The sequence below is a fragment of the Suricata suricatta genome, chromosome 8, assembly GCF_006229205.1.
Source record: "Suricata suricatta isolate VVHF042 chromosome 8, meerkat_22Aug2017_6uvM2_HiC, whole genome shotgun sequence".
NCBI lineage: Eukaryota > Metazoa > Chordata > Mammalia > Carnivora > Herpestidae > Suricata > Suricata suricatta.
The window spans coordinates 71,254,995-71,280,329 of record NC_043707.1 but is presented as its reverse complement, the minus strand read 5'-3'; the positions used below and the strand labels follow the sequence as shown (position 1 = coordinate 71,280,329).

Here is a 25,335-nt window from a genome sequence, read left to right as displayed (position 1 = left end):
TATATATATATATATATACACCACATCTTCTTGATCCACTCATCAGGTGATGGACATTTAGGCTCTTTCCATGTTTTGGCTATTGTTGACAGCACACATATTTAAGGAGTGTTACATTGATTAAATTTGTTTATACCACATTCCCCCTAAATGTCTAGTCTCTGCTACAGAATGTTCATCATGGTTGTTAATATAGATACCATTATGTTCACGGAGTTTGGGGGCAGTAAGAGGCATATACATATTTAGGAGATTCTCTAAATGACTGAATGAAATCTAGTAATTGCTTCTTAAATTTGAAATGGAAACACATTGAAAAGATGGGATACATTCACATTCCAGTCTATTTTCTGTAATCATTGCTACCTGTGGCCAATTCCATGCAATAAAACCCATGTCTAAAATGCCCCCACCAGTAAATACTACTGTTCTTGCCAGTATCTCAGTCTTTCCTTCAAGCCACATTTTGCTTTAGATAAAAATGCTCCCTTGAAAAACCAAAACATCTGTAGCTATGCCCATTCTTTTGGAGGTATCTTCTTTGAAAAGAATTCTACAAAGAACTTCAAGCTAAGGTGGTACCAAGAGTAAGTGTTGTCACAAGTTGCCTTGTCCAGATGCCTGCAGTGCCTTTATCATCACAAGGTCACCAGGAGAGAGATGTGGAAAAGAGGAGTCTCCAGCTATTAGGGTTAATAGATAGCAGCAAATTTAGTCCCAACAGGGAACTCAGCCATTACGTATACTAGACATCCCACTTAAAATTTCTTTCTGCAGTTTCTTGAAATACAGGTAACTGCTCTGATAGGAACACTTAAATGTTGCTGTCAAAAACAAGATGTGTGTGGTACAAAAATAAGAATAAAGAAAACCTTGCTAGAAAGACTACTTAAGATTTTTAAAAATTTTGATTGTTGAGTTGCCTCGAAGACTAACTATTATATATTTTCAGATGTTCCACAGGTATTACTGGTTTAAATAGAGTTTATAAGTGTCAAGGGAACAGTTGTACAACTAGAGGATGCAGAATTGATTCTAAAACAAAACTGTATGAAAAAGATTGTCAATTCTTCCCTGATAAAGATCAAACTGAAAAGGCATCCATAATGTTTATGCAAGGTATTAATTCTGTAAGTATGTCAATTGTGAGTTCAGAGTATATACTTATAGTCAAAGGACACATTATCAAGTTTACAAAATATCTGTGCAGGTTTCCTGAGAGATTAGATGTATTAATATAGAGTTCTTTAAACATTAACTGGCACATAGTAAGCACTCAACTAGTGTTACTTATTGTTACAATTATTCAAAATCCGTATTGCTATTACAAGACTCCTCAGTAAATCTTATTTCATTAAATAAACATGTTTGCCAAGAACATTTTTTATTTTTCAGATTTGTAGTTGAATTTTTAAATACATTGTATGTAGAAAGCTTTTTTTCATTTTATTAACCTTTTAGGTTGTTGAATTCTGTAATAAACAAAACCATAACCGAGAAGCTCCAAGCCTACAAAACAAAATGTGCAATTCCAGAAGTACATGGGAGGTGATCAGCAATTCTGAGGACTTTAAAAACACAACATCTATGGAAGCACCACCCCCTCCACCTGTCTTCTCATTGCTGAAGATCAGAGAAAGAATTGTGTGCCTAGTTCTTGATAAATCTGGAAGCATGAGTGTAAGTCTGTGAGCCCATTTGTTCCTGGATGTAAGGACATGAAAGTGATTGAATTGCTAAGAATCAACAATTATAAGAATCAACAGTACCTGCTTGTTCTAAATTGCATGGTGGCATAAGTACTGTCACCTCCTATGATCATGATCTCAATAGGGACAGTGAATATTGTAATGAAAGAAGTGTGGCAATGGAGTTAAAAAGATCTAATTCAAGATCCAACCCCAGAAAATGGAGAGTTTATTGAGGAGTACTTTTAGATCCTTTAGTAAAGCCTTAGATAGAAGATCAGTCCTTTTAGTAGATGGTTAATACGGCCATGCTTTCTAACCTTGTCTCTGTTATCTACTGGAAATCTTAACAGATATAAGGAGAGAGTGGATTGGGGCCTCTGATCTCCATTCCAAGTCAAGGAAAAAGATCAATCAGGAGAACTGTTAACATGCCTTTACCTTATTTGCATTATCTATAAATGACCTCTTTATGCTTAAAGCCACAGACAAAAAGCATCACCATAATAAAGATAGTCATTGCTTCTCGTCCGTTTGGCTAAGATCAAGTGTAAAGATATAGTCAGATTCAGCCATTTATTCCCTCTACTATCATTCAGTGAATGGAAGGCATTGTGCCAGGGTCTAGGAGTAGAAACTCATATCCTTGAGGAATTCATTGTTGAGTGTTGGACTGGGCTTTTAGGCTGGACTAATGGTCCTTCTTCTGGCCTCCCACAATGACCTGTGCAAACCTCTATTACTATATATTATATTGAAAGTACACATTTCTCTCTCATTAGACTGGGTCTCTAGGACTTAAAACAGTGTCTTACTCATCTTTCCATCCCTTTTGCCTAGAATAGGGCTTCTCACATTTAAGCACTTAGTAAATAATTGTTGAAATGAACTACAAATGAGCAGACGTAATGCGATAAGGCATCCAGAAGGATGTCACATTAGAGGCAGAACAGAACATGCTGAAGATCAAGAAGACTGTCTTCAAAAATTGGGAAGTTGAGTGGTTACTGAAAAGCACAGAAGATGATACAGTTGAATGAAATAATCCACAATAGCAGGGTCTCAGAATGGACATCAGAATGCTAGACACCTATACTTCGAAGTGTTCTAGGAAGTGTTACTGAGAAGAGATGAAGTTCCTTATTGGGAAAAGATGAGTGGCATCCTTTGGACAAGATGCTGGTAAAGCTAAGTTTAAAGGTAAAACAGGGGCACCTGGGTGGCTCAGTCAGTTAAGTGTCTGACTTAGGTTCAGGTCATGATCTCGCAGTTGGTGGGTTTGAGCCCTACATCGGGCTCTGTGCTGACAGCTAGCTCAGAGCCTAGAGCCTGTTTCAGATTCTGTGTCTCCCTCTCTCTCTCTGAGCCTCCCCTGCTCATGCTATCTCTCTCTCTCTCTCTCTCTCTCTCTCTCTCAAAAATAAATAAAACATTAAAAATTAAAAAAAATAAAGGTAAAACAAAGTGGTAGAGAGAGACCTCTCAAAGATGGAAATGTAAGAGGAGTCTTTCACTGTGGGTTGGTTCTAGGGAGTTCAGAGGGAAATTTGGATGTGGGGGTGGGGGGGAAGTACCGACAAATGTACGAAGAGGCTTACATCCTGAGCATTCACCTAGAAAGAGGGATGTGAGTTTTAATGAGTTGTCAAAGAACCAATTCCAATTAATTCGTTGGTGGGGAAGTGGTGGGGAGAGGTTACGAACAGAAGAGGAAATGGGGGAGGTAGGAACTGGACCTCTCAGAACATAGCTGCAGCTTGAGTTTCTTCTTTTGGGATGTTCCCAAGTGGACAGGGAGATTTCAGTCTCTGGATGGAGTCCATGATAGTCTGGTTTGATGATGTGGGATCTGAGGGGTGGTTTCACCGTGATACAACTGGAAGAGAGGGACTCAGGAGGAATTAGGCAGTCTCTAAAAGGTGAATCATCACCTCACAATTGCAATCCAACCCCACCCTACCTTCCACCTCTAATTTGGGTATTTAGCAGTCAAGAATCAGCTCTAAAGCCTATGTTCCTTATTATACCATATACACATTCCATAATACACATAACTATATTTTTCAATTTTATCAATTGAAAGAAAATAGCCTTCTTTAAATAATACCAATTACTATTAATAAAAACTCAGTGACAAATTTTACTCACTCATTTTGTGTGATTATTATCCAGTTGAAAATCCCTTTGTTGTTGTCTTGATTTTTTTTTTTTAATGCAGGGTTTCAATCGTCTAAATCGAATGAACCAAGCAGCAAAACATTTCCTGCTGCAGACCATTGAAAATGGATCCTGGGTGGGGATGGTGCACTTTGATAGTGCTGCCAATGTTAAAAGTAAGCTAATCCAAATAATAAGCAGCAAAGAAAGAAATAAGCTCTTGGAGAGCTTACCTACAGCAGCTAATGGAGGAACTTCCATCTGTGCCGGAATTAAATCAGCATTTCAGGTGAAAACCATATTGTAAATGTAGTTTGTTCAGTTTTACAAAATTAAAGTATAATTGACATTCAATACCCTATTAGTTTCACAGATACTTTTATGCATTATGAAATGATCCCCAAGATAAGTCTAGTTACTACCTGTCACCATACAAAGTTATTACAATATCGGTAGCTATATTCCCCATGCTGTACATTATATTTCCATCACTTATTTATTTTATAACTGCAAGTTTGCACCTCTTCATCCTCCTTGCCTGTTTCTTTTTTTTTTATGATTGGGACATTTTTATGACAAATGCCACCACATATACTTGCTGCCTAATTTTAACATTACTAATCCTAAGAAGCGCAAGATGAACTAAGCCCATAGAAAAAATTTCATTTCATGATTTTTAACAGGTAAGTAAATACATGAATAAACTAATGGATGAATAAATGACTATTAAAATACCACTAGGGTATATGCCCAATGAGGTCAGAGACTTTGTCTTGTTACATCATATAGTAGTCAGTACTCAATAAATATTAAATGAGTAAGTGTGCTTTGGCAGCAAAACTCATCAATTTTTAATACAGTGAAGCAAGTCATATGGTCTGATTCCACTTTGGGTCAATCTTCCTTTCAGTTTCTGTGACATTGAGTTGGGGAAAACCAATGTTTATTAAATAGGTAGACAGCAGTGGCTGTTAGTTATAGTTAGGGTCAGGAAGTAACATCAGAGTACTGACTCTACTACTTCCTAACTAAGTGATCTTGGGAAAAATTTTCAGTCTCTTTGGATGCCCAGTGCCCCATCTATAGGAAATATAGGAAAACAAGAATGCCTACTTTACAGGACTATTATGAAGGTTAAATGACATACTACATTTATGTATGTAGAACAATATCCTTTATATGTAGCAAACATATATATTTTGCAAATGTCATAATAATGACAGTGGTCATATACATTTAGATAAAAATAAGACTCACCATAAATATTATATATTTCACTCAAACATGTAGGGGAAATGGGATGAGAATGTTGTATAAATGCAATAAATGTATTAGAGCATTTCCTATTTTTTAATGTGATTTTAATATATGTTAAAGCATATTTCACATATATTAAGATATATATAAACCATTATTTGCCTAAAAATATGCAAAAATTGAAATGAGCTGGTCACTGTGTTCCCTGACACCAGCTTTATTAGGAATATCCAAATTCTAAACCCTCTTCTACAAATCTACACAAACCTCCACTCCAAGTTCATGAATGCCACTGATAATCAGTCATTTGTTTCTTTTTGGCTTGGACTCAATTTCTCAAAATGGTGTACCAAGAATCCACTACAAATTAAAGCTGTCAGAGAAGATAAAATATAGTTGCTATCCAGGGATAAATTCTTTTTATTCTCTATATATGCATCTAGATTCAGAACGCTGAGTTTCAAACTGTTTGGCTTTATAAGAAATGGGTTCAAGGCACAAATAGAATTCAATTTCAATAAATATAAACTAGGTATTCTCTAAGCACCACCAATACTCTTAGTTTCGTGCTCTTTACTATTAGAGGTAAAATAAAAGTTACACAACAAGACTCCTAACCTTGACCTGCTTAGAACTTTATATATCTTTTCTTTATAAGTATACTACAGGTTCCCTGATTTAAAATCATAAACTTCTCTAAAATGTTGAGGTAGAGTCTTGATGTATCTAGCTATATATGCAAGAGACTTTATACACTAATGGTTTGTTAGAAGGCAGACCAGTCAGAGAAAGTAGAGAAATATTTAATGCCACATTCTGCAATTATATTTTTGATGTCTGGTTGACCTGAGTCCTCAGACTGAGATGGCACTGTCATTTAACCCAAGTAGAATTTTCCACAGCCCTGCACCCACATAACTTTACTTAAACAAGCATTCCCTGAGGCATAGACAGAAAATAAAATCTTACTTATGTTCGCCTAAAAGTTGTTGATTACAGATTCCAATTTTACAAGAGAAGCTATCTCTTCTGCACACTTTTGTTTATTTTCTCTGCACATTTTTTCTAATATCCCATAAATCTTTTAATCTAGGAACACTAGTAATTATACTGTCATTATATCTCCAGGTAGTTACAGAAACATACCCCCAAATAGATGGATCTGAAATTGTCCTGCTGACTGATGGGGAGGATAACTCTGCAAAGAATTGTATTGATGAAGTGAAACAGAGTGGGGCTGTCATTCATTTGATTGCTTTGGGACCATCTGCTGATAAAGCAGTCATAGAGATGAGCACTGTAACAGGTGAAATACGACCTATATATTATTGTCCTTTGACAGCAATGCATAAATGTAAAGGCTAACAACTGAACAATTTCTCTCAAGCTCTTGTCCTGCAGGTGCTATGCCAGGACCTTGGAATCAGAGTCAAACCAGACCTGATATCTGTTCTCAAGGTGCTCACAGTCCAGCTGGCTGAAGAGACAAATAAAACTACTAATAAGATAGCTTAATCAGAAAACATCCTTCCATGACAGGAGAAATATATAGAAATAACATAGTATGTGAGCAGAGGAAGCCATTAATTCTTCCAGGATAGTACAGAGTCAGAGAAAGAAGGCATGAGAGATGAGGGGACTTCTGAGCTGGGCCATGAACAAGGTGTTTACCTTTTCTGGAGAAAGAAGGGATGAAAAAAGATAATTAGGTCATGAGCAAAAAAGTCATGTTGGGATGACAGTGTAAGGCACATGGAGAGACACTGGGAAATCCATGAAATCAGAGGATAGACTTTGGCGAGGTGTTGGGGAGCAGATGGGATTAACAGAGGCTCAGGCTGAATAAAGCTAAATAACAACAAAATGTCTAGATGAACTACAGGGTAGATGCTATCTTAGATACAGAGACATATAATGAAAATAGACCACATGTTTCAGAGCCTTCTTAAATGTAACAGAATAAACAAAATCTATAACATTATCAATACCAATTACTGTATTGGGTTGAATTCTAATGCTACCAAATATATTCTTGCTTTTTAATGCTTAGTTGCACAAATTCCCATTACTTCCAAGTACTTTCATGGCCATTGTAAAATTAATTTCTGTCCCAAGTGTTCCTCTAAAGTAGTGCCTTTTTTGAACTTTTCTCTATTGCTTACCATTTTTCTATCTCTCGACTCCCAGTTTTTGTCAGATACCTCAATATAACAGTTCTTTAAGCTTTCTAAATTGATTCTGACCTACTTTGGTTGAAAAATCTGAAAGTCAGAATTATTATAACTATACCTTAAATAAAAGTGAATAATTACCCTAAAGGGCTATGAGGTCTATGAATTTTAATACATAGCTTTGTAACATCTTTCATATTCTATTATTATTTCATGCATTCCAGCCAGGAATATATCCATCAGTGAGGTATAAAGGCTGCTTACGTTTTCAGTTATGGCAGTTTTAAATTAACATTTCATTGTTAATCTTTACACATACCTGATTTTGTTCTATTTTAATAATATATGCTGAAAGTATGATTTGGTTTATTCTATTATTTTATTAACCACTAAAATTGGATAAGTATGTATTTTCTAAAAAGAAACCTACTTGATGTATTTACCTTTTAGGAGGAAGCCATTTTTTTGCCTCAGATGAAGCCCAGAACAACGGCCTCATTGACGCTTTTGGGGCCCTTGCATCAGGAAACACCGATCTTTCCCAACAGCCTCTTCAGGTCAGAGATTCCACCCCTCAGATTCTGGTGTTTACAGTCAGCCATAACTGAGAGAAATAATTCAGCTGTTGAAAGTTTTGAGTCCTATATTTTTCTCAAAGTAAATTTTTGATTAAAATTAAAATCTCAGTATGAAATAGAAGTTATTCTTCTGATATGACCAAATTCAGTAGTGAAGTAGCAGATACACTTTTCTTTTTCTTTTCCCATAGAGCTTGGTTAAGGGATAACATCAAAACTGAATACTGTTTTCTGCCAAAATAGATTTTGTCCAATAATGTAGCATGCATTTTGCTATAAATGCATTTAAAAAATCTCCTGCTTCTATGATTTCCCCCACCCTTCACTGCTGTGAAATAGGTTTGAATTAGATGAATGCACTCAAGAAACTAGTGTGGAAATGGAAGCAATGCATGTTGGAAATAATTTATCAAAAATAAAAAAGCGAATAACCATTGCATATCTACAAATATAGGGCTTATCTTACCTCTTCAACCACTTTTTTCACTGGCTTTTTATTTTATTCATCTCTTTTCTGAATGCCACTTCTTTTCTCATTTGTGTTTCAATAGTACCACCATTTTTTTTTTAATTTTTTAATGTTTATTTATTTTTGAGAGAGAGAATCCACAGAGTGTGAGCAGGGGAGGGTCTGAGAGAGAGGGAGACACAGAATCAGAAACAGGCTCCAGGCTCTGAGCTGTCAGCACAGAGCCCAAGGCCGGGCTGGAACCCACAAACCATGAGATCATGGCCTGAGCTGAAGTCGCCGCTTAACCGACTGAGCCACCCAGGAGCCCCGGTACCACCATTTTCTATAGTTAGATTTAACAGTTCTGACAACTTTCTTATTCATTCTTGATTCATGACCCATGTAAAACGTCAGCACAGCCTGTTTCCTTCAAAATATTTTTTACAAAATTCTGTTTCTATCAATATCCATTCCCACCAAGTGCGTACAATGTCACCGCCCACATTACAACTTGCCTTGATCACCTAGACAAACCTATTTTCCTCTACTCTCCAACAATGAAGAGCAAGAAAGTATAGGATTCAAAGTTAAGATAATATGAGCTGATTGGTTTGGAGGTTCAGTTTGCAGCTTTGCCATGAAAACAGTTTAAAAATCGATCTGAGGGGCTCCTGGGTGGTTCAGTCGGTTGAGCGCACAACTTTGGCTCAGGTCATGATCTCCCGGTCTGTGAGTTCAAGCTCCACATCGGGCTCTGCGCTGACAGCTCAGAGCCTGGAGCCTGCTTCCAATTCTGTGTCTCCCTCTCTCTCTCTGCTCCTCTCCTGCTCCTACTCTCTTCCTCCCTGCCCCTCTCTGTGTCTCTCTCTCAAAAATAATAAACATTAAAAAAAATTACAACAAAATTGATCTGAGATCTAGCTTGGCAGTGTATGGAGAATAAACTGATGGAAAATAACATACATTTCTGAAGGTTTCTGCCTGTACGACTGAATATTTCTATCTGTATGACAAAAGTGACCCGGAAAGAGGGAGAACTGATTTTGAGGACACTATTTTCTGCTCTGTTTTAACCTTAGATTTTGAGGAGCTGGTGGGATAGTAAAGTGGAATGTTCCAAATTAATTTTAAAACATAAAGGTAGAATATGGGAAATCATCCAGAAAAGAGACAGTTGCATGCAGGATATGCTTAAAGTTTCAATAATAGTTTTCTAAATGATGTGAAAGGGGCAGAAAGTTGTGTACCCCTCACTCAAAATGCCTGTAGATTTTTAAGTAGAGAAATAACAAAAAGAAAATAAATTTTTGAAAGGTTAACCTTGATTTGTCTTGAGAGAGAAGAGTTAGAACAGTTAGAGTATGTTGCAATAATCAGAGTGGATGAGAACTTGGATTTGGATAGTGGCAGTTAGAATATAGAGAAAACGCTGCATCTCATTCTTTACTCAGTTATTTTCCCCTAGAACTACTATGTAGTCAAAGCTTTCTAGTTTACTTAGACTTTTCTGAAAGTCTCTCACATTAAGATTTAACTTAATAATAATAATACATGGTCCACTCAAAAACATGTCCACTTAACACAGAACATAGATTTTTGTCATTGCAATGATGTTGCAGTGGTAGAATTCACTCCCCTCTATCAGCACTGATGTGAAAGGATTTCTGGTTTAAAAGACTGGTTTAGAATAGAAATGAGACTTCCCATCATTTCTGAAATGACACATTTGTAGAAAGCACTTTCTTGATTTGTGGAAAAACTTAGCCTCCCTTGACTGAGAGCTATCCACAAAGACTTGAAAAACTTTCTTTGAAGCTCCTCTCAGAGAAAGGTCCTATCTTTCACATCTCTGCTCAGGATTCCAATTTTCATAGACAGTTTGCCCTCCTTCTACTCCTGCTGGACTGTTTACTGTCCAGTGCTACTCACTCTATCATGTGTGAAAATTATTTCAAGATTTCACATCAGGAAAATATCCCTGTTTGCTTCTCTCATAGTTTGCTAGTCCTGCTTTTCTCTGTTGAAGCCCCCTTTTACTGTGTCTCTACTCAAATACTCTGGCCACAACCAGTAAGTATTTTTTAGGTCATCATGAAGATGGACACATGCATATCCTACAGCTAATTCTCTGAGGTTGCAGCACCCTTTAATTCTAAAGACTTGGGTGGGTGTTTGCCAAGACAATTGGGAAAAAAAATAACAGGGCCATATCTCCAACTATAAATCCCATTCTCCCGCTTTAGTGCTTTTATTATACCCTGTCCTTTCCTTAGACTCTGTATTTCTACACTTTCTGACTCACAACTGTCACATCCTAATCAGCTTTCAGAGAGATCACAAGCCTAAAGTAGTATGCCTGTATAAGCTTGTTCTCAGGCTAGAAACTAAAAACTACATCACAAATGCAACAGAAAAAATTACTCTCTTCTCCAGCCATTAATTTTTAAAATATATTTAAACAGCTTGAAAGTAAAGGATTAACACTCAACAATAATCCCTGGATGAACGGCACTGTGATAATTGATAGCACTGTGGGGAAGGACACTTTCTTTCTCATCACATGGGCCAGACAGTCTCCCATTATTTCTCTCTGGGACCCCAGTGGAACACCAATGAGAAATTTCACAGTGGACACAGTTTCCAAAATGGCCTATCTCAGTATTCCAGGAACTGCAAAGGTAAGCAATCAGCTTTTAGACTTCCTTGCAAATTTGTTTTGTAGCTGAAAATACATTGTTTACTATCATAACTACAGGTGTCAATACTTATATCATTTTCAAAATTACAATAAAATAGAATATACTTTCTATGCCTGTGTGGTCCCAAAAATTATGAAGGCAGGAAAAAGGAAGAACATATGCATTAGGAGAAAAAGAAGAGGAAAATGAGGTAGGCTAAGAACAACTTTGAAGAAGCAATGTAGGGAGAACATGTGCAATTCGGTGTGTATATAGCTCTTCAGTCGCTCCTGATTAGCACTACCAGATCTTAGAGTCTGTGGACTTTGAGTTCAAAGAATGAGGCCAAGACCAAAGCAAACTTTCCCAAACTTATTTTCCTAGCTGACATTTCCCAAAGTTTGGACACCGTGCATGACAATAGCCAGGATGCCCTATCTAAACTGCCTCAATTCTCATCCTTTTACCCTCAGAACTGTCAACCCCTGTTCATTCTGTAACATATTTATAAAATGTATTTAAGACTTGGACAGTGAGAACACAGAAGAGCTTGATCTTTGATATTTAATATATTTCCATTGAACTTTTAGGTGGGTGTTTGGACCTACAGTCTTCAATCCAAATCAAACCCAGAAACATTAACTATGACAGTAAATTCTCAGGCAGCAAATTCTTCTGTGCCTCCAATCACAGTGAATGCTAAAATGAATAAAGACACAAACAGTTTTCCCAGCCCAATGATTGTTTATGCAGAAGTTCTACAAGGGCATGTACCAGTTCTTGGAGCCAATGTGACTGCTTTCATTGAATCAAGTAATGGAAAAACAGAAGTTTTGGAACTTTTGGATAACGGGGCAGGTAACTCACAGGTTTTTATGAATAAGCCTGTAATTTTATAACTTGGGATATGTTATGGGTCCCTGTAATAGTGTGTGGCAGTAGGACAGACTCCAGAAGAACTGATACAGATTGTGGATAAACAGCACGACCTGCAGGAAATTCTATCCACATAAAACATACAAAGTACTTAGCAAGTGTCCTGCACATAGTAAGCACTCAATAAATGTTATTTACTGTCATTTTTATTTGCCATCTGTACAACTGATGTCTGTTACTCATCAAGAAGGTCTCATTCAGGAGGTTGAGAACAGCATCAAAATTCTGAACAAGTTTCTTAGGTGCACACCATCAAGAAAGTCTAGCCAGAGTGAATGAAGCTAAGCAGCCAGATGGGATTAAATGGTAGAACTTGAGCCCCTGGCAGAGAAAGAGGAACAGGCAAGAATAATTCCCAACAGCTGGATAAAAGTGCAACATACAGTCTTGGGAACTGAGGTCCGAGAACAAGGAGACCAGTCAAAACAGACAAGAGATATCACTAGAGCATCAGATGCCAGGTTTGAATGGCAGGAAACAAGATACAGAGTTGGCCATGCTGTGGTCTACATGGGTGAACAGTACCTTTTCCCCAGACTCTGGGTTGTTCGGGAAACTGATTCTTCTTCTGAAAGGGCAGGGAGCAAGGAAATTACCATATTGATAACCTTCTGAGTTGTTAGGATTTTCTATCAGTGTCTTACAATGTCAGTCAATATATAATTCACTAGAGTTTGCCCTGTGATAATTTATAAGGTAAAATTGTTCTTTGGTACACCTCAGTGCCTTCATCTGATATGATAATATTTTCCTCAATTATTTCCTGGCTTCTCCTCTTTTTCCAAACCTTCCCATGCTACATTAAAAGTTAACCTGCATCTTGTTTCATATATAAAGGTTTTGCCAGAAGTCTACTTAGCTAATTTGTAATGTCTTTACCTAATAAGGAATTGGTGATAAACAATGAATTGGAGCAGGGTTTCTCAAACTTTAGCATGCAAAGGAGTCACCTGAGGGGTTTTTTATAACACAGAATGTTATGCCCTTCCACAGAAGGTCTAAGTAATTTGCATTCCTAATATGATCAAGAGACATGCACATGGTGCTCATCCAAATACTTCAGTTCAAGAACCTCTACCTTAGAGTGTTAAACCCCCTGAGATATGTGTCTATAATTTAATGAATAACTCTAGTACTGGTGATATCAAGATGTAAACTTATGATACAATATTCCTGAGTTCCCCCAAATGTTTATTCTAATAATACATGGGGTTTTCTACTGTCAGACCAGATAGTTAATGGATCATAGAACAAGAGGTGAGGATACCAAAAAAAAAAAAAAGAGTGGTTGAAGAGAAGGCAAAATAAAGTAAATTTTAGGTAACTATAGTGAGATTTAAATCATTATGCAAAGATACTGTTTTTTTTAGTAAGAATCCTTTTGATTTGAACAGGAGATGATATAATTATGTGTTTAGGTAAAGAAAGAACCACAAGAAAACCATTTGGTTAAAACATGGTAACAAAAGTACTGAAATAATCTGCATAGAGGTTAATAAAGGTATTTATTACATATACATATAATGACTCAAACATATATCAATTCAAGAAGTATTCCCCAGTAGATCAACCACAAAATAGAGAGCCTAATTGAAAGGATATGCTTATAAGGTCCATATGCTTGGCCTGAAAATGCATACATCCTTCTTTTTAGTCACAATAATATTTTATTCCTTCATTTCTATAACAAGGTGCTGATATTTTCAAGAATGATGGGGTGTACTCCAGATATTTTATAGCTTATTCAGAAAATGGCAGATACAGCTTAAAAGTACGGGCTCATAGAGGAGCAAGTGTGACCACACAAAACTTAAGGCATCCACTGAACAGAGCCGCACATATACCAGGATGGGTAGTGGATGGTGAGTAATGATATCTGATATCTGGTTTGAATAATTGTGAGTTAACACGATTAAGGCTTCCAACACTTTACAACTCAAAGTACAGCTTTTCCCATTTCTAAAATGAAGTTCTCAGTCATACTGTGTTTGCCTCCAAATTGTGCTATACTTTGTACAGTGCCTGGCATCTAATAAGCACTCAATAAATGTCAGTCATTATTATATTAGTTTGGAGCACCTTACCGATATCAACAACAATACGTCAAATTTCTAACTCAGATAAAGAAAACAGGCCAATGTGTTATGTACCTAAGCACAAGCTAGTGGCAGAATTTATTCTTCAGTTTAGAGATACCGGATTCAGTTCACAAATAAAAACACCTAAATGAGTAAACATTTATTTTTTTTAAATGTCTTTATGTTTTTATTTTGACAGAGAGAGACAGAAAGTGAGCGGGGGAAGGGCATAGAGAGAGACAATCGGAAGCAGGCTCCAGGCTCTGAGCTGTCAGCACAGAGCCTGACGTGGGGCACGAACCCACGGACCGTGAGATCATGACCTGAGCGGAAGTCGGATGCTTAACCGACTGAGCCACCCAGGCGCCGCTAAACATTTATTTTTAATGTTTTTGTTGTCAAAAGGGAAACCGTGTAGATAAGGCAATGATAAGGCTTAATGCATTCTTTGTCAGCTTGCCTTCAGGCCATCCCTTACCTTGTGACTTTTAGGTGTTCTCTGTTGGCAGCTGGAATATAATTTAAACTATTATTCCTTAGCACTTGTAGCAGAGAGCAAGAAAAAAACCTGGCTCAAGCGATTGAAAGGGAAATAGTAAAAATTTACCCAGGTTTATTCCTAGCTTGAAGATAATTTGAGAAATAGAGCAGTTCTTTTCGTTTAAGGGCACATATTGAGTTATACAACATTATTTCCATTCAGTGCAGCCTTAATTCCAAGCGATATGTTATCCAATTCCATCCAACAAGATCATGGTCAGGAATGCTAATGAACAAGTTCTGCCATCAACTGGATGCCTATGACTTTGTCGCCAAACTTAGTAAAATGTGACTGTGTATATGTATGAAAAGGAGGGGCAGGGAGATGTAGGATGAGGAATTCAGTTCATTGAGTTCTAAAAATACTAGTAGAGATCTGCCCATTAAATACAGCAAATTTTAATGCAGGGAAAATTGAAGGGAATCCACCAAGAGTTGAAATGGATGAGGATGCTCAAACGACCTTGGAGAGCTTCACCAGAACAGCATCTGGAGGTGCATTTGTAGTTTCAAATATTTCGAAACTTCCCTTGCCTGATCTGTACCCACCAAGTCAAATCACAGATCTTGAGGCCACACTTAACGGAGATGAGATCAACTTAACATGGACAGCACCAGGAGATAATTTTGATGTTGGAAAAGGTAAGGATGAAGTGATATGTAATGCTGATTAAGTGAAAGGTGCTCTTTGCAAAAACAAGGGTATAAGGGTGGGTGGGAGGAAAACAATTTTTAATTGATTATTCAGTGAAGTATTAATTTTATAACCTGATATTTTCAAATCAATCAAACATGACACATTTTAACCTGGTCCCACTTTTCAAACAAAGAAAATAGTATTTAGCACATACACACACACACACACACACACACACACACACACATATATATGTGAGAATTAAGCTTTCATAGAAAAACTAGTAAGGCTTTGGCTATAAGTATAAGCTTTGCATAACTAAACATTTTTGAGGAGAATAGATAAAAAGGAATTTAACATGATATGCTCTTGTTTCTAAACGACATGTAATTTTTTTTTCTTAGTTCAAAGGTATATCATAAGAATAAGTGGAAGTATTCTGGATCTAAGAGACAATTTTGACAATGCTTTCCAAGTAAACACTACTGATCTGTTACCAAACGAAGCCAACTCCAAAGAAACCTTTGCATTTAAACAAGAAAATATCTCAGAAGAAAATGCAACTCACATCTTTATTGCGATTCAAAGTGTGGATAAAAGCAATCTGACATCAAAACTATCCAATATTGCACAAGTAGCTCTGTTTATTCCTCAAGCAGAACCTGGTCCTGATGAAAATCCTCCAGATCCTAGTCCTGATGAAAATCAGCCTAATAACAGAGTTAACATTTTTATTTTGGTGTTGTCAGTGATTGGATCTGTGGTAATCATTAGTATTATTATAGGTGTGACCATTTGTATCTTAAAAAAGAAAAAAAATTCAAGAAGACCTAGAACAGGATTTTAAAAAACATCAACAACAAAACTTAAGAATATTTCTGAATTTTTAAATTCATCCTGTGTGACCATGAATTCATAACAAATAATTTTAAGAGTTCTAGAAGGGATACTTGGATTGAATATAAATATTCAGGGGTATTGAAAAATTATAGGTCAATATTAAAGCTTAAAGTTTTTAGTTACTCATTATTTTTCATTAAAAATGAGGAATAAAGATCTTTTTTCACATTGATTATTTGATACAAAGTTTTCTAGAATGATATTTCAAATTCCATCAAGAAGTGAAAATTATCTGTTTCAGTAGTCAAAATACAAATGTAAGAGCAAATAAACAATATTTGAGAAAAAATGAATTCGGTCTTGGTACTTTTAAGTATAAATTGATGCTATTACATTCATCTAAAGTCTCCACTTTTATATTACTATATACAACATGAAAACAGTCACAGACACAGAAGATAATAGCAAAAACCTTAGTTACCATCTGTCAAATCAGTTTTTCCTAATTTCAGTTCAATATAATTACATATATATATATACACACATACATATATGATATGTCATCTCCCTTTTCATTTAAAAAGCCATGCCTACCTGCCATGTAATTTGCTTTTATTATAGGAAAGAATTACTGAAACTACTATCTATTGCTCTTGCTTTCAGATAAAGAAAGAAAACTCAAATTTTAAACCATAATATTTTAATTATTACTCAAAATTACAGCCTAAAATTCACAACCATAGTAATAAATGAAATCAATTAAATCAAATCAGTGAAAGAGAGAATGTAGGTTGCGAAGAGCAGGTCACATGGTAGGCCATGCCAGGCTGCCAGAGACCCTAATGATGCAAACAAAATGGGACATAAAATACCTATTCTCTTGAATAGAAGTGCTTTCAGCACAATGGTAAGCCATAGTTACATGCTTTATGGAGAAAATGTAAGGAGTAAATATGACACATGGCCTTTTACCAAGAGGGTAATAAAAGCCTGAAATTCTATGTTGGCAACAGAACTAATACATGATAGACAGACATTCCCTATGTCCTTTCTACCGACCTCATCACTCTATAGGCAAAGCCCACCAACCTAGTTATTGCCCTCTCTGATGCTCCAGTACAGTAACTATGCAGGGCGCCTGGGTGGCTCAGTCGGTTGGGCTCAGGTCATGATCTCACAGCTTGTGAGTTCAAGCGCCACATCAGGCTCTGTGCTGATGGCTCGAGGCCTGGATTCTCCTTCAGATTCTATGTCTCTCTGTCCCTCCCCCATTCGCACTCTGTCTCTGTCTCTCAAAAAAAAAAAAAAATACAGTAACTACGCTCAGATAGTTCTCGGTAGTGAGCTCTCACCTTCCAGGTCAGATCCTAGTTTAGTTTTATTTCCAAATCTATCTCAATGGCTAATTGTGCATTAGTAAGAATCAGAAAAATAACTGAATGGTTACCATTGTTATAATCAGTACAGGTTATGTAATTTACAAGGCCTAGTGAAAAAGAGAGATTGAGGAGCCCTATTCAAAAATTAATAAGAATTTCATAATAGCAATACCAAAGCATTGAACCAGACCTGTTCTTTGTGCAAATGCACAGATCTTATGCCCATGAAGCCAACCCTGGCTGTAGTCTAGAATAAGCCAGTGATAGCATATACGATATAAAATCTCTGCACGGGCTTTCTGTTATGGCCATATGGCATCATTTATAATCTAATAGTTGATCTAGTTAATCACACACAAAAAATAATACCAGGGTTTGAAAAGGAACCTCGAGGCCATCACCTCCGACAGGGAATCCAGCTATAGAAAATTAATCTAAATTGTGCCAGTAAAGGAAAAAGGGCAGCCCTAGGTGGAGGAGGACAACCCCTGTACCAACCTTAGAGCATCAAATGACTGCAGGATTTGTCAATAGAAAAAAGCTCACAACAGCAGTCATCCACCTGGCTGCTGCCCCTAGAGGCAGGCAGTGAGCAGTATCACAAGCCAAACGCCTGTAGGCCAGGGTCTATCCAAGTTGTTATACCGAGTGATGGTATACATTCACAATCATAGCTGCTCAACCAGGATGGAGAGAAGTACCCTCTGATGCTCCTATTCATGCTACTTGTAGCAGCTGGTGATTCAGGACAGAGTGTTCTAATAGAACATGCATAAATATGGAACCCGAACATAGTGCCTGATGAACATGCACTATGACACCAGCATAGCATAAAATGGGTCTAGGAAGAGCACAGCTCAAAGTAACAGTGAAGTGAGCCAAGCCTACTGGAGGCCAAATAGAAAAGTATGTAGCTAGTCTCCAAAAGGAGTTCTAAAAATCCACAACTATCATTATTGTTATTATTATTATTATTATTATTATTATTATTATTACACCACAACATGGTCCGTGTAGTCACCTCCTACATTGAATCTTGGCTATGTCAATGACTTGCTTTAACTAATAGAATATAGCAGAAATGAACAAAGTTTCCAATTTTTGTTCTTGGAGACTCCTGAACTTCCATATACAAAATCCAACTATGGTGATGGAGAAACCACTGAAGAGGTTCTGACAGTGTACGGAGAAGAAAGAGGCCAGAATCTCTACTTCCCAGTCAAGCTTTAAGGTGATTCCATTTGCACTTACCTTGGTCTAAGCATGACCAAGAAAGGAAACTCCCATTTAAACCCCGTCAACCAAAAGATATGGAGAAAATAAAATGGCTATTGTTTTAAGCCACTAAGTTTTCAAATGATTCAGTCATAGAACTAAATTAGCAAGCCTCTAGATGATTCAATTCATAGTCAGTCACCAAACTTCAAGTAAGACCAGCAGAAGAGCCACCTAGCTTATCCCAGTCGACCCAGAGATTCATGAAAATAAGAAAAATTTTAAAAAGCCACTATGCTTTGGGTTAGTTTGTCCACAGTAATAGATAACTGAAACAATAATGGTATTAGAGCTCCATCAGGGAAACAGGATCACTACGAATATTCCAAAGCAGGGAGTTTATTAAACAATTTAAGCTGAGTAAGTAAAGAAATGAAGAAAGGAGTTGGAGGATCAAAAAAAAGTTAGCACCAAGCCTCCCTGAGGCCCTAGAGTTGGGTTTTGGTGTTAGATGTTGGAAACTTAGCAAAACCAAGAAATGGAATAAGACTGTGAAGGAGGCTGTTATAGAAGACTTCCAAATTTCAAGCGAATGTCTCTTTTGACTAACCAACCCAAAATCATCGTTTCTGGGAAATGTAGTTGAGTTCTTCCACGTTGCCTGAGAAAGACCACACCAGACATGGAAGAATGCAACAATAACAGTTGTTGAATAGCAGGGAATTTCCTTACATGGAGGTTCATGGAACCTCCCCAGATTAATAACAAATAAATAATAAATTAACAAATAAATCACTTGTAAATAATATATAAATAACTATAATATAATTATAAATATGTGAATAAAATGGATTACATTTTAAAATAAATGGTTTTAAAAGACAACAAGCAGGAGGCTAGAGCTTCTGTCACCGGGCTGATTACTCACTCCACAGTCATGGCATTGAATACAGAACATGGAGGTTCAGAGGTAGCCATTAAACATACAATACAAAGTTACAAATGACCTTAATAAGAGCAATTTATGGTAAAGGAAAAATGGATTGTAAATAAATAGAACGTACGTAAACACAATGCTTTCAAGAAACTTGACTGTGAAATAGAACATATAGAAGGAGGAGAAATTGGAAGAAGTAATGTGTGGTTAAGAGACATTTGATTTATAGAAAAAGGAACTGCTATGTTTTATAAGTACTATAAAACTATTTGATATTTTAAGTTGCATATATATAAACTAATATAAAATTTTCTTAATTTTTAAGTCTTTAGAGATAGACTTTGGTATGGAATTGAACTATGGATAAGCCTTAGTTTTGTCTTTTTTAAAAATCAGATCCTAGTACCCACCTCCAAGTGTTGTGTTAATCCCATTAGAAACTGAGAGGTAATCAGCCCCATTCCTGCACATAGTTAGTGCTCAATTTATGGCAGCTTTTTTGGTTTGTTTTTTAACCTCTATTTATTTTTGAGAGACATAGAGAGAGAGCATGAATGGGGGGAGGCAGAGAGAAGGAAACACAGGCTCTGACCTGTCAACACAGAGTCCAACATGGGGCTCAAACTCATGAATCCTGAGATCATGGCCTGAGCCAAAGTAAATTGCTTAACTGACTGAGCCACCCAGGTGCATGGCAGTTTTATGTTAAGAAGGTTTGTACTGCTGTATCCCAAACTCAGAGGTCTGAAAACTGAGAGCCCCCTGTCCAACAGTCAGTTTATTATGCTCCTACTATTTGCCATCATTCTACAGTGAGGTGCTGTGGAAAAGTGGTGTATGAAAAAGACACTCTCAGTCCTCATGGAGGCTACAGCCTAGCAGGAAAGCCAAACATTAAGTAAATCACAAGATATAAATAATTACATGTCTTCAAAGTGGCCTGAAGCATAATTAAGTACTGAGATTCATCAAGCCCATCACAAATAAAATCCTCACCATTCACTATCTCTTATTGAACTATACCCATTGATCTCACAGCTTCAATTAGTCAAGGACTTTTAAGTTTTCCCAAAAGTCCACACTGTTTTACATCCCTGGGTCTTTGCCAAGAGCACAACGCACCCCTCATCCTTCTCCACTTCTAATCGATCTTCAGTTTCCCTTGTGTGCCTTATGACCATATGCCCTCTTTTTTTAAATTCCACTCCTAGCGACTCTCCTGGCTGCCTTCCCAACTCTCAGGAAGAATGGGCCATTCCTTCTTTTGTATCCTAATCTCTACTCTTCATATAGTAAATGCATTTACCTGTTTACATATCTGACAGAAATCCTTCTTTAGCTGCCTGAGAGCTCTCTGGAGAACAGGACTCGGTCCTGGGGAGAAAGAATAAAAGAGGTAAGCATTAAGTGTTGAATATTCAAATGCACGTAAAAATACAAACTTTCCCCTTCCTTTTTCTTATCCTTCACATCCAATCAGTCATCAAATCCTGTCAATTCTGAAGATCTCAAAAAGCCTTCCACCTGTCTCTATCCTTAGTTCCCACCCCCAACATCTCTCACCTGGATTCCTACATAATCCTTTTCCATTGTATCCTGCCCAAAGCATCTAGTCATGTTGATAGGAAGGAAAACAAGGGCAAAATACAGTCAAAACTCAGCTCTCAGAATCAAGGTTGAGGGAGCACATTTTGCTAATTCACACAAGTTGTTTTGTAATTCACACAAGATATACATGCTAGCAGTGGGGCCCTGTTTCCAACCATTCTTCAGCCTGTGGCCAGAGTCCTTCTAAAGTACAAATCTGATCCTCTCACTCTCCTTTGCACTTGTTGTGAAGTTCAAGCCCCATGATATGACTGAATGCATTTCATGCTTCACTTCCAGCTTACCACTGCTATCTCCAGTCTCACACCTCACATTGTATATACTCCGTTCCATCCACTCTATCTCAATACATTGCAGGATCTCTCATTTTCAGGCTGTGAAGTGCTTTTCATTCTCCTGGAAAGTCCCCACTCCACTGCCACATCCTGCAGTCACATGGATAACTCAGGCTCATACTTCTAGTCTTGACTTGCTGTCACTCCCCTAGAGGCAGTCCCTAACTTCTCCACTCCCACTTCTGATTGGGTTCAGTTCCCTCACATTACTTCATTCTTGTCCTTGGGGTAACACTTAACTGCCCATGAGGTTTTTTTAATGTTTATTTTTTTATTTTGAGAGAGAGTGAGTGAGCACAAGACCAGGGAAGGGACAGAGAGAGAGAGAGAGGAAAAGAGAAAATCTCAAGCAGGCTCTAAGTTCAGGGAGGAGCCCAATACAGGGCTGATCTCACAACTGTGAGATCATGCATGACCTGAGCCAAAATCAAGCATTGCAGGCTTAACCAACTTAGTCACCCAGGTGCCTCAACCCTCTGTGTTTTAATTGTCAATTTACTTGTCCCTATTTCCCTCCAGAAGGTGAGATTCTTGAGGACAGGAGACAATCTTATCACCATTATATCCCCAGTGACTATTACCATGCTTAACAAATGAAGGCATAGAATTTGTCTTCTTCAGGTACCAGTTGCAATAAATCAATCTCAGAGCTAACAGAAGGAACCACAAAAAGAAACACTAACAACCTTACAGAATAGGCCTAAACCACAGAAAGACAATATTATACCTTTAGATAGGAATGTTGAGTCACCCAATTAATAAGGAAAAAGTATCTTGAACTCTATCCTCATTGCTACTTCAAAAACACATTTTGGTTTCACATTTCCTCTTAGGTAATCTCCCAACTAGCTTTCAGTCTCTATTTATTCAGGTTGATTCAAATGTTATATAAATTTACTTCTACCTAATTCTCTAATCCTAATCCCTTCTGTAAGCTGTTTAACTTTTTCAGGACTTCAATCCTTCAAATCCACTTTAAAGATATCAAGGCCAGACTCATTCAAAAGCAGCCAAAAACTTATTTCACACTTGAGAAATGCAGCCCTTCCCTACCCTGCTGTGTCAGCCTATTGCTCTTCCTATTACTTCTATATTCACAGTTAACACTGATCCACCCAGCTGCCTGGATTCAAACCCAGAAGTCATTTTTTTCCTTCGAAAACCCAATTTTTCATTGCTGACTCCTTTTCACATCTCTGTTTAAATATCTCTTAGGATTAGGCCTTCTCTCTCAACTTAGTCTTAAGTAGCAACATAGTCACCATCATCTTTCATTATAAAATTCTCTGTATAGCTTTTAACACTAGATTATATATTTTAATGTTCAATGGAATGTTACAGTGTGTACTGTTACTAAAAGTTCCATAAGAGCAGTGACCTGTTGGTTTTGTTCACATCATGAACTACAACTGGACCTGGTGCATAATAAATTCTCAAAATTTAGTTTCATTAAATGAATGAAGAGATAAGGGAAGAATGAGCTGGTTATTTTACGTATCTTCTCTTATATGAGGACACAAAATCAGGCCAAGGAGGATTATTATAAATATTTATGTTACATGATATCTTGTCTATATCTTTTTCCCCACTCTTCTCTAGAGCTTAGTATAAGCAAACCTTGGCTTTTGTTATTTAAAGGATGAATTTATATACACATATCCATGTAACCAAAATCAATATCAAGACCATTACCAACATCCCAGATACCCCCTTTCTGTTCCCTACAAGTATTATTTCCCAAAAAGGTAAACATTATCTTGACTTCTAACAACATAAATTGTTTTAATCGGTTTATATAGTTTTTATAATTAAAGTATAGTTGACTTATGCACTTTAAGTAGAATAATATTATATATTTTTATGACTTCTTTTATTGAAATATCTGTGTGAGATTCACCCATAGACCTGTATAGATGTATTTTGCTGATCCCATTGCAATATAATACTAGCTTTTAAAATTCAACACTGTATTAACATATTGAATCATAAATTGATTTTAAATGATCATATATATATAATAAAATTTATGCAAGGAATCTAGAACATTTTCTTATTTTTAAGTCTTTTGTATTTTTTTATTTTTTTAAGTTTATTTTTAAGAGAGAGAGAGACAGAGTATGAGCAGGGTCAGAGAGAGAGTGACAGAATCTGAAGTAGGTTCTAGGCACTGAGTTGTCAGCACAGAGCCTGACACAGGGCTCAAGCCCATGAACCATGAGATTATGACATGAGCCAAAGTCAGATACTTACCAACTAAGCCACCCAGGCATCCCTATTTTTCACTCTTTTAGAACATTCTTAGAATAAAATCTTAATTTATATCTTTAGTTTGTCAGGAAGAATTACTAAGAGAGCATTTTCAGAGACAAAAACTTTTTTCAGAGTTTTTAAATTGACACTGGCAATTTATTTACATGACAGTATTAGCAACTTTTTTTTATCAAGGCAGTTATTTGACTTCTAAACATACACCAAAAATAGATTCTCCTTTTAAAATTTTTGTCAGTGTGACAAAAATATATGTCACTAACTTACTTTTACAAGTATAGTTATCTTTTCCTTGTTTATTAGTTGAACAAAAGTTAATCCTTGGTCTCTTTGAGTTTCCTATGACTGATTCTATTTTGATAATTTGTATTTATTTAATAAAATTTTCAATTTTATTGAGAGGTTTTAATGGGTTAGTAGAATCTTGTGGTTTTGATTCACACTCTCTTAATAACTAATTCATTAACATTTTTAAAATGGAACAGCGTCATTTTCAAATTCTGCTCTGCATCTGACATTAATTCCGGAGACTGGTTTAGATCTTATCTATATAAATAGAAATGCTTTGTTTGCACATATAAGAAATACATTCTATAATCAAATTTTACCTTTCAAATTTTCATGTGGAAAATAGAAAAACAAATATGTGTTAGAAAGCATTCTGGTTTCAAAACGTGTCATTTTCATTCCTCTAAATCAAGCTCATCCAAAGGACAATACAAACAATTTGTGACCATAGCTTCCAGAACGGAATTCCACTGAAAAATAAGATCTAATAGAGGACTATGGAAGAAAAAGAACTGAGGTCTCAGTAAACATAGGTAAAGGAAGCTAACTGGTAGGATAAATAAAAAATGAAGAAGGCTTTAGAGCATAGGTCTGTGAAAAGGAAGTATGTGCAATTTCAGGGAGTTAAACTATTAAAATATTTTCTAGGGCCAAGAAAAGAGAAAATGTGATATAAATAGTATTATTGCTTTTTAAATTTGTCTTTAAAAATCTAGCTTTATTTATAGAATAACAAATATAGACACAGGATTCTATCCAGCAAAATAAAAGATGAAGTTTTTAATGTCTATGATCATTACATTTTACATTTTAAAAGGGAGAGAAAATGGGCTTCAATGAGAACATATTTACTTAAAAAGAGGCTTCTTAAATTCTGAAATGTATGACTTAAATATCTTGTGAAGAACTTTCTTGGGTTGCAATTAAAAGATTATGTCAGAGCCCACTTAAATGTTATACAAGTTTAAGCAGAAGCTGAAGTTACTTCCAAAGCAATCTACATATTCAATGCAATCCCTATCCAAGTGCTCGCTTCGGCAGCACATATACTAAAATTGGAATGATACAGAGAAGATTGGCATGGCCCCTGCGCAAGGATGACATGCAAATTCATGAAGTGTTCCATATTTTTTGCAAATACATCAGTACGATACATCACATTAACAAAAGAAAAGATAAAAACCATATGATCCTATCGATAGATGCAGAAAAAGCATTTGAAAAATACAGCACCCTTTCTTAATAAAAACCCTTGAGAAAGTCGGAATAGAAGGAACTTATCTAAACATTATAA

General features: G+C 36.5%; 1 protein-coding gene, 1 long non-coding RNA gene and 1 other non-coding gene across 3 annotated transcripts in view; 2 read left to right on the top strand and 1 right to left on the bottom strand.

The window, feature by feature from the left end:
• The window catches only part of CLCA4 (chloride channel accessory 4), a 24,944-nt gene extending 8,614 nt beyond the window's left edge, over positions 1-16,330 (top strand). Inside the window, exons 5-14 of the mRNA XM_029946839.1 lie at positions 953-1,130; positions 1,462-1,680; positions 3,907-4,134; positions 6,231-6,408; positions 7,724-7,830; positions 10,765-10,980; positions 11,571-11,838; positions 13,608-13,778; positions 14,943-15,176; positions 15,576-16,330. Coding sequence (XP_029802699.1) covers positions 953-1,130; positions 1,462-1,680; positions 3,907-4,134; positions 6,231-6,408; positions 7,724-7,830; positions 10,765-10,980; positions 11,571-11,838; positions 13,608-13,778; positions 14,943-15,176; positions 15,576-16,018 — 2,242 coding nt within the window. The 3' untranslated portion in view covers positions 16,019-16,330. The remainder of the gene's footprint in view (positions 1-952; positions 1,131-1,461; positions 1,681-3,906; positions 4,135-6,230; positions 6,409-7,723; positions 7,831-10,764; positions 10,981-11,570; positions 11,839-13,607; positions 13,779-14,942; positions 15,177-15,575) is intronic.
• Positions 15,740-25,335, bottom strand: part of LOC115298276 — an 86,034-nt gene continuing 76,438 nt past the window's right edge. Inside the window, exons 3-4 of the long non-coding RNA XR_003911693.1 lie at positions 20,849-20,916; positions 15,740-15,881 (exon numbers count right to left, since the gene is read on the bottom strand). This is a non-coding gene — a long non-coding RNA (uncharacterized LOC115298276). The remainder of the gene's footprint in view (positions 15,882-20,848; positions 20,917-25,335) is intronic.
• On the top strand, positions 25,067-25,173 carry LOC115300492. The gene has a single exon (XR_003912665.1). It is a non-coding gene; the product is annotated as a U6 spliceosomal RNA (small nuclear RNA).